General features: G+C 37.9%; 1 protein-coding gene across 1 annotated transcript; it reads left to right on the top strand.

Moving 5' to 3' along the window:
- The first annotated feature begins 6,430 nt into the window (after positions 1 to 6,430).
- On the top strand, positions 6,431 to 10,382 carry LOC110052551 (uncharacterized). The gene is made up of 2 exons (XM_020758681.2): positions 6,431 to 7,231; positions 9,658 to 10,382. The coding sequence occupies exons 1-2, from the start codon at positions 6,500 to 6,502 to the stop codon at positions 9,907 to 9,909; spliced, it is 984 nt and encodes a 327-aa protein (XP_020614340.2). The 5' UTR covers positions 6,431 to 6,499; the 3' UTR covers positions 9,910 to 10,382.
- Positions 10,383 to 12,737: the final 2,355 nt, after the last annotated feature.

A 12,737-nucleotide genomic window follows, 5' to 3' on the forward strand; every position in this document is an offset into this window, starting at 1 on the left:
AATATCTGGGTGGGAGTGAAGATTATTTTTACACACATGATGAAATAACTACGCACCATGTTCGTCCGTTGTAAATTCGTCAGTAAGATATTGAGTTAGCTATGTCTGTTTAACCACGCTTTGCGCAACTATTATGTTACGTCTATACAAGATATTAAAAGAATCATTGGCATATAATGGATTGCGCAGATGACAAATAAACTATTATCGTTAAGCATATTTGGGAACAAAAAATATGCGTTCAAAAGATAAACAGTTGTCGTTTTTTTTTTTTTTTTTTTTTTTTTTTCTGAAAAAAAAAACAACAGCAACAACACCGGAGACAAAAATGTTAGATTTCAGTCATAAAAATCCTGTTTACTTAAAGGCACTAAAGACTAATTTTAACAATGTAGTTGAGCGCAAACATTGAAATTGATTCCGGCTGCGGTTATAAATTCTTGTCTGTCTGTTGAAATTTATTTTAAGAACTGTTAGGATTACAGTGCATTTACCTAAGGATTAAATGAAGAACAAGCGACGTATTCCCATCTAAACTGGTGCGATAAGTGTTAGCTTCCTCATTGTTTGAAATCTGTCAAAACTGGAAGAAAAATGAAAAGGTGCATAACGTAGTCATACCAACAAAGCCAAAAGATGATGGATTCTGGAGGAAGCGACTTCGGTAAAACGCTGTTGTGTTTGCTTGTGAAGACAAGTTGGCCAACACTATAGTATTACTTTTAACACCTGAAGGTAGTCAGGCGATCTGTAACAAGGAGATTAACGCATACCAATTGTAAGGTAACAATGAATAACAAATTAACATTAGACAGAAACATTGCAAAATTACTTAAACCACGAAGGAATAAAAGTAAAAAAAGTACACTAGAGTTAATACCGTTTTACTAACTATGATTATAATGAGAAGAAAACGTTCTTTGTTCCCAGTGATACTTTGTAACAAAATGAAAATACAGTGGTCTATTTCCCGTCATCTCCTGTAGCAACAAGGCCACAACAAAATATTCTTGCCAAGAAATTAGTGATGACGTCATGAGCACACTCCTTACGCACCTTTCGCGTGACAAGATCAGCCCACGGTTTCGTAAGACTTGTGTATTCTTAATTTGCTTGGGTGTGAAAGTTACACAATTCAAATATAATGAGTGTACTTTACTCTGGTATTAAACATGGAATTTATTTTGTCTACTGTCTTTAACTTTTATAAAACATTTTCGGCTGGCAAGTAAAATAAATCCACTATTCACAGCCTATCCACAAATATTTATATACGTTTTTAGACAATACATTGAAGGTATTTATGCACCACATTACTGTATGTTAGTCCAAATAAATTGGTAGACTATACTTCCCCATTTTCTACGAGAGGAATGTGAGACAATGATGGAAGTAACGGAACTAGACAAACTTCAGAACCACGATTTCTACTATTTGTTAATTACTTCACTGCATCTCTACACCTTTTGTCTGACATACGACTGTACTCAAAATATATTCACCTGGGAGAAGTCAGTTGTAATCCTTTTAAGCATTCTCCTACGAATAATATAGAAATTGATTTATCCCCTACATGTCGTTCCTTCTACTCATTAGGGAGTTTAAGAAACCACGACAGCGACGCCGAGGACAACGTCGATTAAAACATGAATTTACATTTTACCTATGAATCTCGCGGTGCCCTAAAGTCATTTACTTTGTTTATCACTGCCAAAGCTATCACAAAACTGAATCAGGACACATCGATAAATTCGAAATAAAAATTTCAAAAGTACGCCTTCGTGCATGGTTCACGTTCTCCAGACAACCCGGAATTTGGTCATTTCACGTTGTTGTTTTGCAGAGGAAGGCAAAGAAATGTACCAAGAATTACTACGCACGTGCACAGCCATTGTACCGCTCATTAAACCTTTTGTTTAGCGACGTTGCCATTGTCGTTGCCGTCGTGGTTTTCTTAAGCTTGCTATTGTTAGTCTCCAGCAACACTTTTAACGACTGACAATCCAAACTCGCATCGATTGACAACTTAGCGCATTCGCAAGCAAGAAACTCGGCTGAATCTACTCAGCCATGTTTTTGGTAAAGTGCTGAACTTAAGTTAGAAATATATAATTTGCTAGTTTTTCATTTTGTTGACCATTTATGTATTACAGTGATGATTATGGCTGTTTGTTAGATAGATTATGGCTATTTGTTTTTTTAGATATGCAGCAAGTTTGAGATGCAATCTGCTGGTTGAAATTGTCCACCTTTTGTGCATTGTCAGTTAGGAATAGGTGGCTGTTTCTTGTGAATCAGAGGCACATGTGCAGTTCAAATCTTTTCACCATTTCTTCATTGTCGGTAATAATCGTAACTCTGTTGGAGTTTAGATATTCCAGTGAGCTTAATGTAAACTTTGCTAGTTAACACTGACTGCCAACCATGTTTGTACTGTTAGTTAAAATTATGGCTGTTTGTTGCCAGTTTAGATTTTGCAGTAATCTTAAGATGCAGTTCGATAGTTCAAATTGCATCGCATTTTTGTAATATTAAAATCATAGCTGTTTGTTTGCAGTGAGCTTAAGGTACAATTTCATAGTCAAAATTGTCTGTTATTTGTGTATCACCAATTAAGATTATGGTCGCTTGTTTGCAGTTTAGATATTGCAGTGACGTTGAGATATAATTTGCTTGTTGAAATTTGTAACCATTTCTCCACCGAGACATCTTGTTGCTCTTTTTTAACAGGTTAGAAAGAGTATTTCCATTGTCAGTAAAATCGTAACTCTCCGTATAATTTGTAATAAGATAAGCTTTTGATACTCTTTGTTAGTTAAAATTGTCAAACATTTCTGAATTGTCAGGCAACATTACTGCAGTTTGTTACTTGTTCAGTATTTCAGTGACTTCGAGATAGAATTCCCTTGCTACAATTTGCCACCATTTCTCCACTCGCTGTTGAATTAGAAACCGTTTGTGCACAGAGTTCGAGAAAGTAAAAATTGTGACTAGTAGACTATTTAGATATTGCAGGGAGTTCGAGTTATGATTTCCTGACAAAAATTCTGAATGCAACTATTTGTGTATTTTTCGATTAAAATTACGGCTGATTTTGGCAGTATACATGTTCATATTGGAGTGAGTTGAAGATACGATTATCAGTGGTCAAATTTTTAACCCTTTGTCTACTGTTAAAAACTGTTAACATTTCAGATAATGCAGTGTTTTTTAGTTACAGTTTGCTAGTTAAAGTTGTAAACCATTTGTCAACTTCCAGTTAAAATGTAAACTGTTTGTTAACACGTTAAACATGCCATAAATCTGAGACAGCAGTTCAGATAGCGCAGTGTTTTTGAGATGCAATTTGCTAGTTAAAGTTGTTAACCATTTGTCAACTGCCAGCTGAAATGTAAACTGTTTGTTAATGGTCGTTAATAATTTAGACAAGCCATAAATCGGAGAGTTTGAGTTTCAGCAGTGCAGAGATGTTCCTAGAATTTCAAGGCAACTTTGTTAATACAGTTGAACCTGGCAAGGTCCACCTCAATATGCATGATGCTTTCGATATTTTAGTTGCCTCCTTTATAAATTGATTTTAAACAAATGTACATTCTGAAAGAGGCATGAAAATTAAACATCAAATTATTTGAGTTATAAGGTTATCTTAGTTAACATGAAGAAACGAAAGGCTACCTTTCAATTCTAATTAATATCCGTCAGCTTTAAGAGAATGATATTCAATGGCGAAATAATATATAAGTGATAAGGTTGGGTGTGGAATGATTACGTTGCCCACTGAAAAATTGAATGGAATTTCTGAATGTTTGAAAATATGATTCACTGGGCACTTTGCCTTGTTTTATCAAAATTACCTCATTCATCCTTTACGTCCCCTCTGCTCGTATGCAAAAAATAAAATTGCCTGGATTTTGTGTTACTCGATCGAAGCTCTGTAGTTTATGTCGATCGCAATTTTTGCAACAAGTTAAGTATATTTGAGGTCTATGAACAGGAAATTAGAAGATGAACACTTGCAAGTAATTCATTGAGGATTATTACATAGAAGTCACATGAAATGGACGTGACGAGGAAAAGGGACAAGACATCAATAATATAACAATTCAATGCCAGACATAAAGAAAACAAGTGAACCGATGACAAGAGTTATCAGTTTATTCCTTCGTGAATAGAACCCTTCTTAAAAACAAAACAAGGCACTTTTTAAAGCAACTGTTACTATGGATTGTTGTAGTTCACCTGAAAATAGCTCTTGAAGAAATACTACTAGAAATATTTTATAATACGGTTCTCATGACCCTCTTGAAACTGCACTGCCGGAAGCATATCTTACATCATAGCTAATGTGTTAAAATTTCGCAATAACGGAATGATATTACGGAAACTTCAAATTACGGGGAACGGCATGAAAGAAGCGGAAGAGATCTTGTCTGTCAAGGCCAATGGTTATCACGCAAAACTGACAAATTTCCTTCGCTATTGTTTGCACACTCGAAGGAATCATTGAACTTTGCGCAAAAATATTGTAGCTAAGACGTGACTTGAGCAAAGCATGAAACAGATATCAAAGAGAGCATAATATTCACATTTTTTCATCGAAATAGTTTGGACAGCAATCAATATACGACGACTTCTCGTCAGTTAGTGGCTCTTAACAAGTTCTAAAATAAGAAATTACTTTAATTTTTTTCTATTTCGTGGCTCCTTTGGTAACCTACAATGACGTTACGTTTTGGAATTGTCAATTTTTCACGCGACAGTTGCTGCTTCCAAGTTCTTGTATCTGATCCTCCACCTCATTAGGACTACATCACCGTAATTCAGTCATAATAATAAACAAATTATGCTGTTTCTTTGCATTTAGTACAGCTCCCGACCCCAATGATTTCTGTTCTCAATGAATTGCAAGATTTCCATTCTTTTTTTTTTTTTTAATCTGTGTCATGACAAAAATAGCAAAATGACGACTCCCCTTAGGAGTCGTCATTTAAACTTAATTTTTTTCAATAAAATGCTGATTTGAAATAGACGTGGCCGGAGTGGTCGATTATCCTTGTACAAACCTCACGTATTAAACCGGCGAACAAATAGAGTTTTGTATTTCCTGTTGCAAAGTACGTCTAATTTTACGTTTTTCCTGACATTTCACCAAAGCAGCAATTGAAAATGATGCACATTAGCTTGATTTATGATCTTATATGCAAAACAGGGCTAAAGAGTAGAAAAACTTCCTTGTTGTTGTCTTTACCCTACTACGCGAATAGCTTTTTTGAAGACCTCTGTGCAGGTTAACATAGCTCGCTGCTTTAAATGACATTTAAGATTTATGCACGGACTTTGGTTAGCTGTGATCACACGTTTTATGCACTGACAATGTAACATTAATTGCTTCAGTAAACATAGTGTGCTTGCAATCAAAACTTGAACTTTAATAGCTGTTATTGAACTTCATAGCTCAAGGAAATATGATATCACTCTTTGGGGCAAGTCTACTGATATTCAGTTCGATAACCTACGTATCTCGAGTTTCGTATCATAGTCAGTGCACGTTGTCAGAACTGGCTGCGGTTATAATTGTTCTGTATGTTTGACCACCTTGACAACTTTGAACAATACCACAATAAAACGCAAACAACCGCGTTAATCTGTTAACCACGCAATGGAGGTCGCTCGATGTCATTTTAATTCTTCATTAATAGTTTTATTCATCTTTATTTTTTGTCAGACATGAAAAATCACCTACAAACGAACCTCAGATGTCATCAAGTGTCCATTAATCACGAGAGCCTTGCTGCTCTCAATCTTGACATGTTAATTGTGATTCTTTTCTTTCGGACAAAAGGAGAGAGTGTTTATTGACGCGTCAGTGCGCGGGCGGATGTTTCGTCACACAAAGAACGAGTGATATTAGTTACAAACTGGCCGTGCGATATGGAATGACTGGTAAATTATTAACCTGGGACTGAAATACGAATCATTAACTCCTAAAGCTTCTTTATCCGAAAATTGTCTAAAACAATTTGGGCCGGTGGTTTGGTGAATGCCAAATCACCATAACATGATCAACCGAAAAGGGGTTCACGCAAGTATGTAAATGTTTACTAGAGCTGCCGTTACTAAGTGGAGTCACATGCCTCGAACCGTAAATTGCCGCCGTTCTAGAATACAACTATGCAGTGATATCTCTAAGAATTCTCGGCGTTTAGATAATGCTTGTAATTTTTGGATCAAAACATAAACAAATCTCCAAAACAAACGAATTTTTTCGGGTCTGATGTTTATTCAGGCATGAATTTGCATTCTTTCAGTTCAGTGATCATCAGGCTACTGACGTCATTGTGCCGTCGGGTAACGTCGGAAGAACTCGTTTGACGGCATAAGTGTTTCCGGCTTTATAATCGTCAATGAAAATAAAACTACATCAGTCTTCGGAGCGTTCAGTACGATTACATATCCGTAACGTCTACTCGACCGGTCTACAATCAAGGCGACTCAAAATATGTTCATTCAGGTACCAGAATCAGTGAACAAATCCCTTAGGAACGGAATCTCACCACGAACAGAGATCCATTTTCCAAACTCATCCTTAGAAAATCGACATCCCCGCGCTATTTTGGCCGACGGCGGCATAGACAGGTTACAAAACGAGATGTTTGCTAGGCGGGAGTGTGATTGTGGGGCAGACGGAGTTACGATGCCCGTTTCAGTTGGATCACGTTGGATCCCATGGAGACCTCCAATATTTCCCTCCCACGAAAGCTACAGAAGGTCTCGTGAAGTTTGTAACAATTTATTATTAACCCCACGCAGTTCACCGTCAAGGCCAAGCGTTACCGGCGTTACAGAGTCAGTTAATCCAGCGCAAAAGGCCGTGGCCAGAGAAGAGGTGGAGACGCCTGCTAAAGAGGATGATCACAGCGAAGAAGACGAGATTGAGAGCTTAGGATCACCTCGTTCGTTTGCCTCTTCGGGATCCAACAGTAGCCGAGATGACATGTTGAACCAGTTCCCAGAGGTACAGAGCCCAGCTGGAGGACACACACCTGTTCCAAAATCAAGGTCACAGCATTCGAATCCATGGGGAAGAGCATCGTACTCCGACCTGATTACAATGGCCATTACTTCCACGGGCAACAACATGATGACTCTGTCGGAGATTTACAGCTGGATTGTCAAGAACGTGCCATACTTCAACGACAAGGGAACTTATTTATCTGTGCAAGGATGGAAGGTAAGCCAAGGGAAACATTAGATTTAGAACACTAAGGAAAAGTAATACTGACCGTGCTAGCGCTGCAGTCAGCCATCTTTTGATGATCCTAGTCGGTTTACAACTCAGCCCTTGTCTCTCATTAGCAAATTTTGGATTGCTTTGGTAGCCAATCATAAGAATTCAGGCCACTGCAATTCAAAGAAGTTACCAGATTTTTTTAAAATTAGATGTTATCATGAAAACGTGCGATCGTATAGAGGAACAATGAAATGAATCACATCGACCACCAATAACGTACTCTGGAATCTCCACCTAACAATTTCCCTCCAAACTGACATCGAAAGCTTTTGTTTCGAGTATTTTTACATATCCGGGTGAATACTTTAGCTTGTTATTGTTGAAGTGGCGGAATTTAAAAGCCGGAATTTTAGAACGCGAAGGATTTCAAAACCCAGTTTGTCGAGGGACCTACGTGTCGGTCACGCTATTTGAGGTAACATGCTGTTTGAATAAGAACTGGAATGAAACCTAAAAGGAAAGGATAAAGCGATAGAAAAACACAGATAGAAATGCTAAGAAACCGCATAGGAATGCCGACTGAGTAAAATCTACAGGCAAGATGAAAACGCCAGATTCCCAGAGGCATGGCTTGATTATATTTAGGGACTATTGAATCTACACCCAATTTTATTGATCGTCCATTTTGACTGTAAAAGCTTTCCGTTTATTACGCTCATCTAAATAAATCAGCATAAATAGAAGATGCTTGTTCACGGTTAGGTTCAGCTTATTAAGCTCATTATTTACCGACGAAAAGTAGTTTTGTTTTGAATTAATCTGGCGTGGTTCGCTCGGGGGCACTTTGCGAATTTAAGGGCGATAGAAATCATGGGCGTTAAATCTACCAAGCGCCACCGTAAGGCTTTACATGTTGGGCTTATTATCAATTGCTCTTCCAGTACGTAGCGTTTATGTATATATTATCTCAAACCAGATGTGTCGAGAAAATTGTTGTAACAAATTTCAGGACTAGCGTGAACTTTGTATTATGCCTCAAATTCTGAAAATGTCCTGTCCGGAAGATTGCCTTCCGCCCTGGGTATTTTTGTCTAACTTTAAGTCTTCCTGTGTTGGTTCCAGTCTAGTAGGAGAGCTTTTTTTCCTTTTGGAAAGGGAACTGATATCTATTTGAAAAGCCAGACAATATTTTCACTGAATTCCTGGCACACCCATCTTGCGTTCCTTTAAGTCAAGGAAACGACAAATGAAACAGAACGAATTCAAAGTAGCATGGTGAAATTTCTGCAATATTAGCACTCAGTATTCTTAGTTTCATTACCTGATGAGTTCCTTGTAACAACGATTCGATACTGTAAACTTTAACCGTGCAAGGAAACAAAAGTGTTATTTCTCTCTAGTTGAATACGCAACTTTCTCAATCTTGGTTGGCTTCTTTTCTTTCTAATCTGATCGAGATACTGTAACGCCCGATTTACCGAACCAGATAGCCCTTCTATTATTGGTAAACAACGCCAAGGAAGCTTCGGCCATGGTCAGTTGATGCAATCGCTGTGCAGAAGGCTTGTGATAATTGTGGCGCTCACGACAAAACATCGCGGACCTTTGGGGTCTCGAACCTTCGTCGATCGACACACACCGGAGGCAATAGCTCACCAAGGCAATATTATTAGTTTTCACTTTTCCAAAATCAGTCCAAAGCGTAAAACGCTTTTTACGTAAAAATACAACTTCCCGCCGTAAAATCTGATGTGGTTTTCTGTACTCGTGTTTTTATTATGAGGCTGTTTCACTTTTTTTGTTCCGAGAGAGCGATGCAGTTTACATGTAGAGTCTTAGAAGTGCTGGAACAGAAAAGAGGGATTATTGAAATTATTTTGATCTAATTGCGGGCATAATCGAGCATTAAAAGCGATTTAAATATCTAGAGTTTGGTGAAATAAATCTGTCATGACACAAGAGCAATTTTAGCTGCGAAAACAGAACACTTTGGCGTTTCAGCCTTGTCAAAGACAGATTTGTTTAAAGGAAGGTTTGAAATCTTATTACCGTGTATCCTCGAGTTGCGGAAGAAGCGTTAATTCAGTAGACGAAAATGACTCAAGAAAGCTGTTTATGTTACAACCTCTGCGTGAACTGAAAACGACAAACTACGGAGCAAGCCTTTACGGGACAAAGTAAGCCAGTTGGGCAGTTGATATCTATGTACAGCAGAAACCCCGCCTGAAGATATTTTGAGAAAGATAACCTCTAGTTTATTTATACCGTCATCTCTTTTCTTAAAAAAGCTCAGTCGTTTTTCCCCTTGTTTAACTTGGCCATCCTATTGGTAGATATCATTAGCCTGTTGGTGGTTGGATTAGAGGGTTCCACTCTAGATCTTCTTCTGAGTTGTTAAATAAAGCGTATTTATCATCTCTCAACAGAACGCTGTCCGCCATACTTTATCCCTCAGAAAGCGATTCATCCGCGTCCCAGACCCCAAGCGACCGTACAAGTCGATGTGGACAATTTCGAGTGATTATCAAAGAAACCAGTTGAAGCAAAAGCGACGCAATTCTGACGAAAAAAGGAGTCATTTCAAGAACCAGAGAGGAAGCACAGCGATAAAACAAGAACTCAGACAACCAATGGATCTAGATGAGGCTAGGCCTGATAATCAGTGGACGATGAATTAAAACAGACACTTAATAAATTATTATCAAATTTTGTTACGCAACTTACACGCATACACTGTACAGCTATTTTTTATTAAGATTTATAATATAGATAGGACTCTGCGCGCGCTCTGATTGGTCAAAACCCCATGTTTCATCGGATTATATGTAGAAAACACTCGCTTGCGGCTCGTGTTTTCTACATTTCCCTCGTGTTCTCAAATGCCCGTCGTGTTTTATCACAGTGTAATACACGGCTAAGGCTTCTTTATTTGTTAAATATTAGAGGTCAAAGTTGCAATGTTTAAGGGAATATTTGCGCTAAATAAAACGTCATAAATAAATAAATAGCCAAAGGCTAAGTACAAAGAGTATATATATAATTTATGTTTCTAAACAAAGAAGAGATTTATCCAAATTTTTATTCTTATACATCTGTACGTATGATGTAAATGTTATGAAAAACTCAATAAAAATTTGCTTTTAAGTCATAAGCCACCTCTTTATTTTATTTCATACCACTAATTCTGCCCCATTCCGATTGGCTTGTTGTAGCAATTTCTGTAACAAAGGTCTTTGATAGGGTGTGAAAGTCGGCTCCATGTTTCCAATGACTGTTGACCTTACACGTCACCATACGCAAAATTTCAGACACTCCGCACTCAATAACAACTGGCATTCAGAGGAATATTGCTCAACTGATTGAGGACCTTGAAACTGCGGCAAAACAATTATAAATGTACTTTTTCCATTGGTTTAAAGACCATGCAATGTATAAAAATCTAGAAGAAAGAAGGAAGTCTGAAGGAAAGCCAGAACACGGAACTCTGTTACTATGGAAAATTGAAAGAGTGGAGCTTGTGTGATTTTTGTCTCACTCGGGGGGGACACCATTTGATGGTCAATATGAGCCGAAGATGTACGGTGTGCCGCAAATCGATAATGTTCATCGACAAATTCTTGGTTTGTTCACGTCTCGCACCGATAAAGCTTGTTTAGAAGAACTGTTAAACTCAAAATGTTTTGATGGAGAAGCTGAAAAGTCAGTTGAAGAGTTTTTATCATAGAACTCTTGAATATCAACAAAACCATGTCTGATTATGATACTCTTATAATAAATCTTATCACCTAAATTTCACTTATTACCTGCAGGTTCAATTTATACATCATGTCCAGGGGTGAATCCAGGGGCGTCCTGATATTAACCTGGCACTCTCTTTGCTGAAAATTTCTATACACCTAATGTTAATTGTTATGGAGGGCACAATCCCTCTGTTGGTTACTTCTTGTAATGAAACATTCCATTCATGAGATGCTGGATCCACCCATGTCGCGTTAATCAGACATAAGCTAAAACGCCTTGTGACCAGGTAGGCGAATTGCTCGTGGTTCTGGTACTAATTACTATTAGTTCTTTGTTATATTTTTGATGACATATCTCTAAATCTTGTTTTCATCATATTAAATAATTTCCAGAAAGAAATTAATATCATTGTTAGTGAAACATAGGTGGTATTCGAATCTTTAAGTCAGCTTGCCCGTAAGGTAAGGTAAGGTAAGGTAAGGTAGGGTAAGGTAAGGTAAGGTAAGGCAAGGTAAAGTCGTAAACGTAGGGAGTGGTTGCCCAATCTCCCTAGCCAGGGGTTCATGACAAAAACGCACGACTATTTACAATAACATTACTACTTACAATAACTATATTCGCTAAGACAAATCCAGAATTAAGATATAAGATATTCCTAAAAGCAACTGATCCTAATGTTGTGTCCTAAAAGCAACTGGTCCTTAGCTCTGATTGGTTACGTTCGCGTCCGCACACATCACCGTGTTGTCCCAAGGCGAATGACTAACCGACGACCACGAAGCAATATAATATAACGACCAAAACTGCGTTGCACCAAGTCCTGTTAATAATCAGTGATAACTATAACAATATAGTTGTATAACAATATATAACTATAACTATTCTGAGACAGAAAGAACAAAAAATAAAAAAACGCACAACCTGAACCTGCCGAATACCGGGTTTTAGTTTTTTACTTGTCAAAAATGTCAAAAAAAGTATTTGTGACTGTAAAAGCTCTGGCTCATTGATACAACAGGCATGTACGTAGATAAAAAAAAAGGAATCTTTTTTTCTTGAATCTTGGTCAAATGTCCAATAAATATTCACTCAGTTGGTGAGGTCAAGGTCTGGACAAGTCCAGGAGTACAGATGGAGAGTCCGCTTCGGGAGTTCAGTTTTCAAAATAAAAGCCTCCAATCACACTAAATAACAGGGTGCTTGGAAGTTTTTACTCTGCACTCTGAACAATCCTCGTTAAATCCAGTCAATCTAAATATTTATACACAAGTAAAATCTCTTCCCAAGAAATACTAGCACCCCTCTAGAGACTTTTGTGAGACCCGAATGTTAACCAGGAGTTCTCCAATAAGAACTTTACCAGGGCAGGCACATGCAATGTCCGCGAGGTGTACATCTTCGTACTAATGGCGTCCAAATACCCCCTGGGGAACTCCCCACATGAAAAGGTCGGGATGCTCGTAGGAAAATTTGGATTAAACCCCTACGGAGACCACTCTGAGCGTGGGTTTAGCTTTATTTGACCCTATAAGAAACCACTTAAAACGGAATAGGCTCGCATAGCAGCTGTTCAGAGAAAGAGCCCGCGCTGATAGACCGGTAGACCTGAGAGACCGGCGAACATCTAGCCTAAAAAGGGAAATAAGAGCGTTTTTATTATCATTTCTTCGAGTACATCCTAACAGATACTTTGACAGCTAAAAATAGTGGCGCTTCTTCATGAACGAGCTAAGTGAGACCAGAATCCTTGATTTATACTCCTAAG

The sequence above is a fragment of the Orbicella faveolata genome, unplaced genomic scaffold, assembly GCF_042242905.1.
Source record: "Orbicella faveolata isolate gen_17 unplaced genomic scaffold, um_ofav_v1 contig_46, whole genome shotgun sequence".
Lineage (NCBI taxonomy): Eukaryota > Metazoa > Cnidaria > Anthozoa > Scleractinia > Merulinidae > Orbicella > Orbicella faveolata.

What these genes read in the sequence shown, in the direction of transcription:
- LOC110052551 (XM_020758681.2), top strand. Translation starts at nt 6,500, where the DNA reads ATGTTCATTCAGGTACCAGAATCAGTGAACAAATCCCTTAGGAACGGA. An exon ending in TATCTGTGCAAGGATGGAAG is followed by an intron (nt 7,232 to 9,657) that starts GTAAGCCAAGGG and finishes ATCTCTCAACAG; the next exon opens with AACGCTGTCCGCCATACTTT.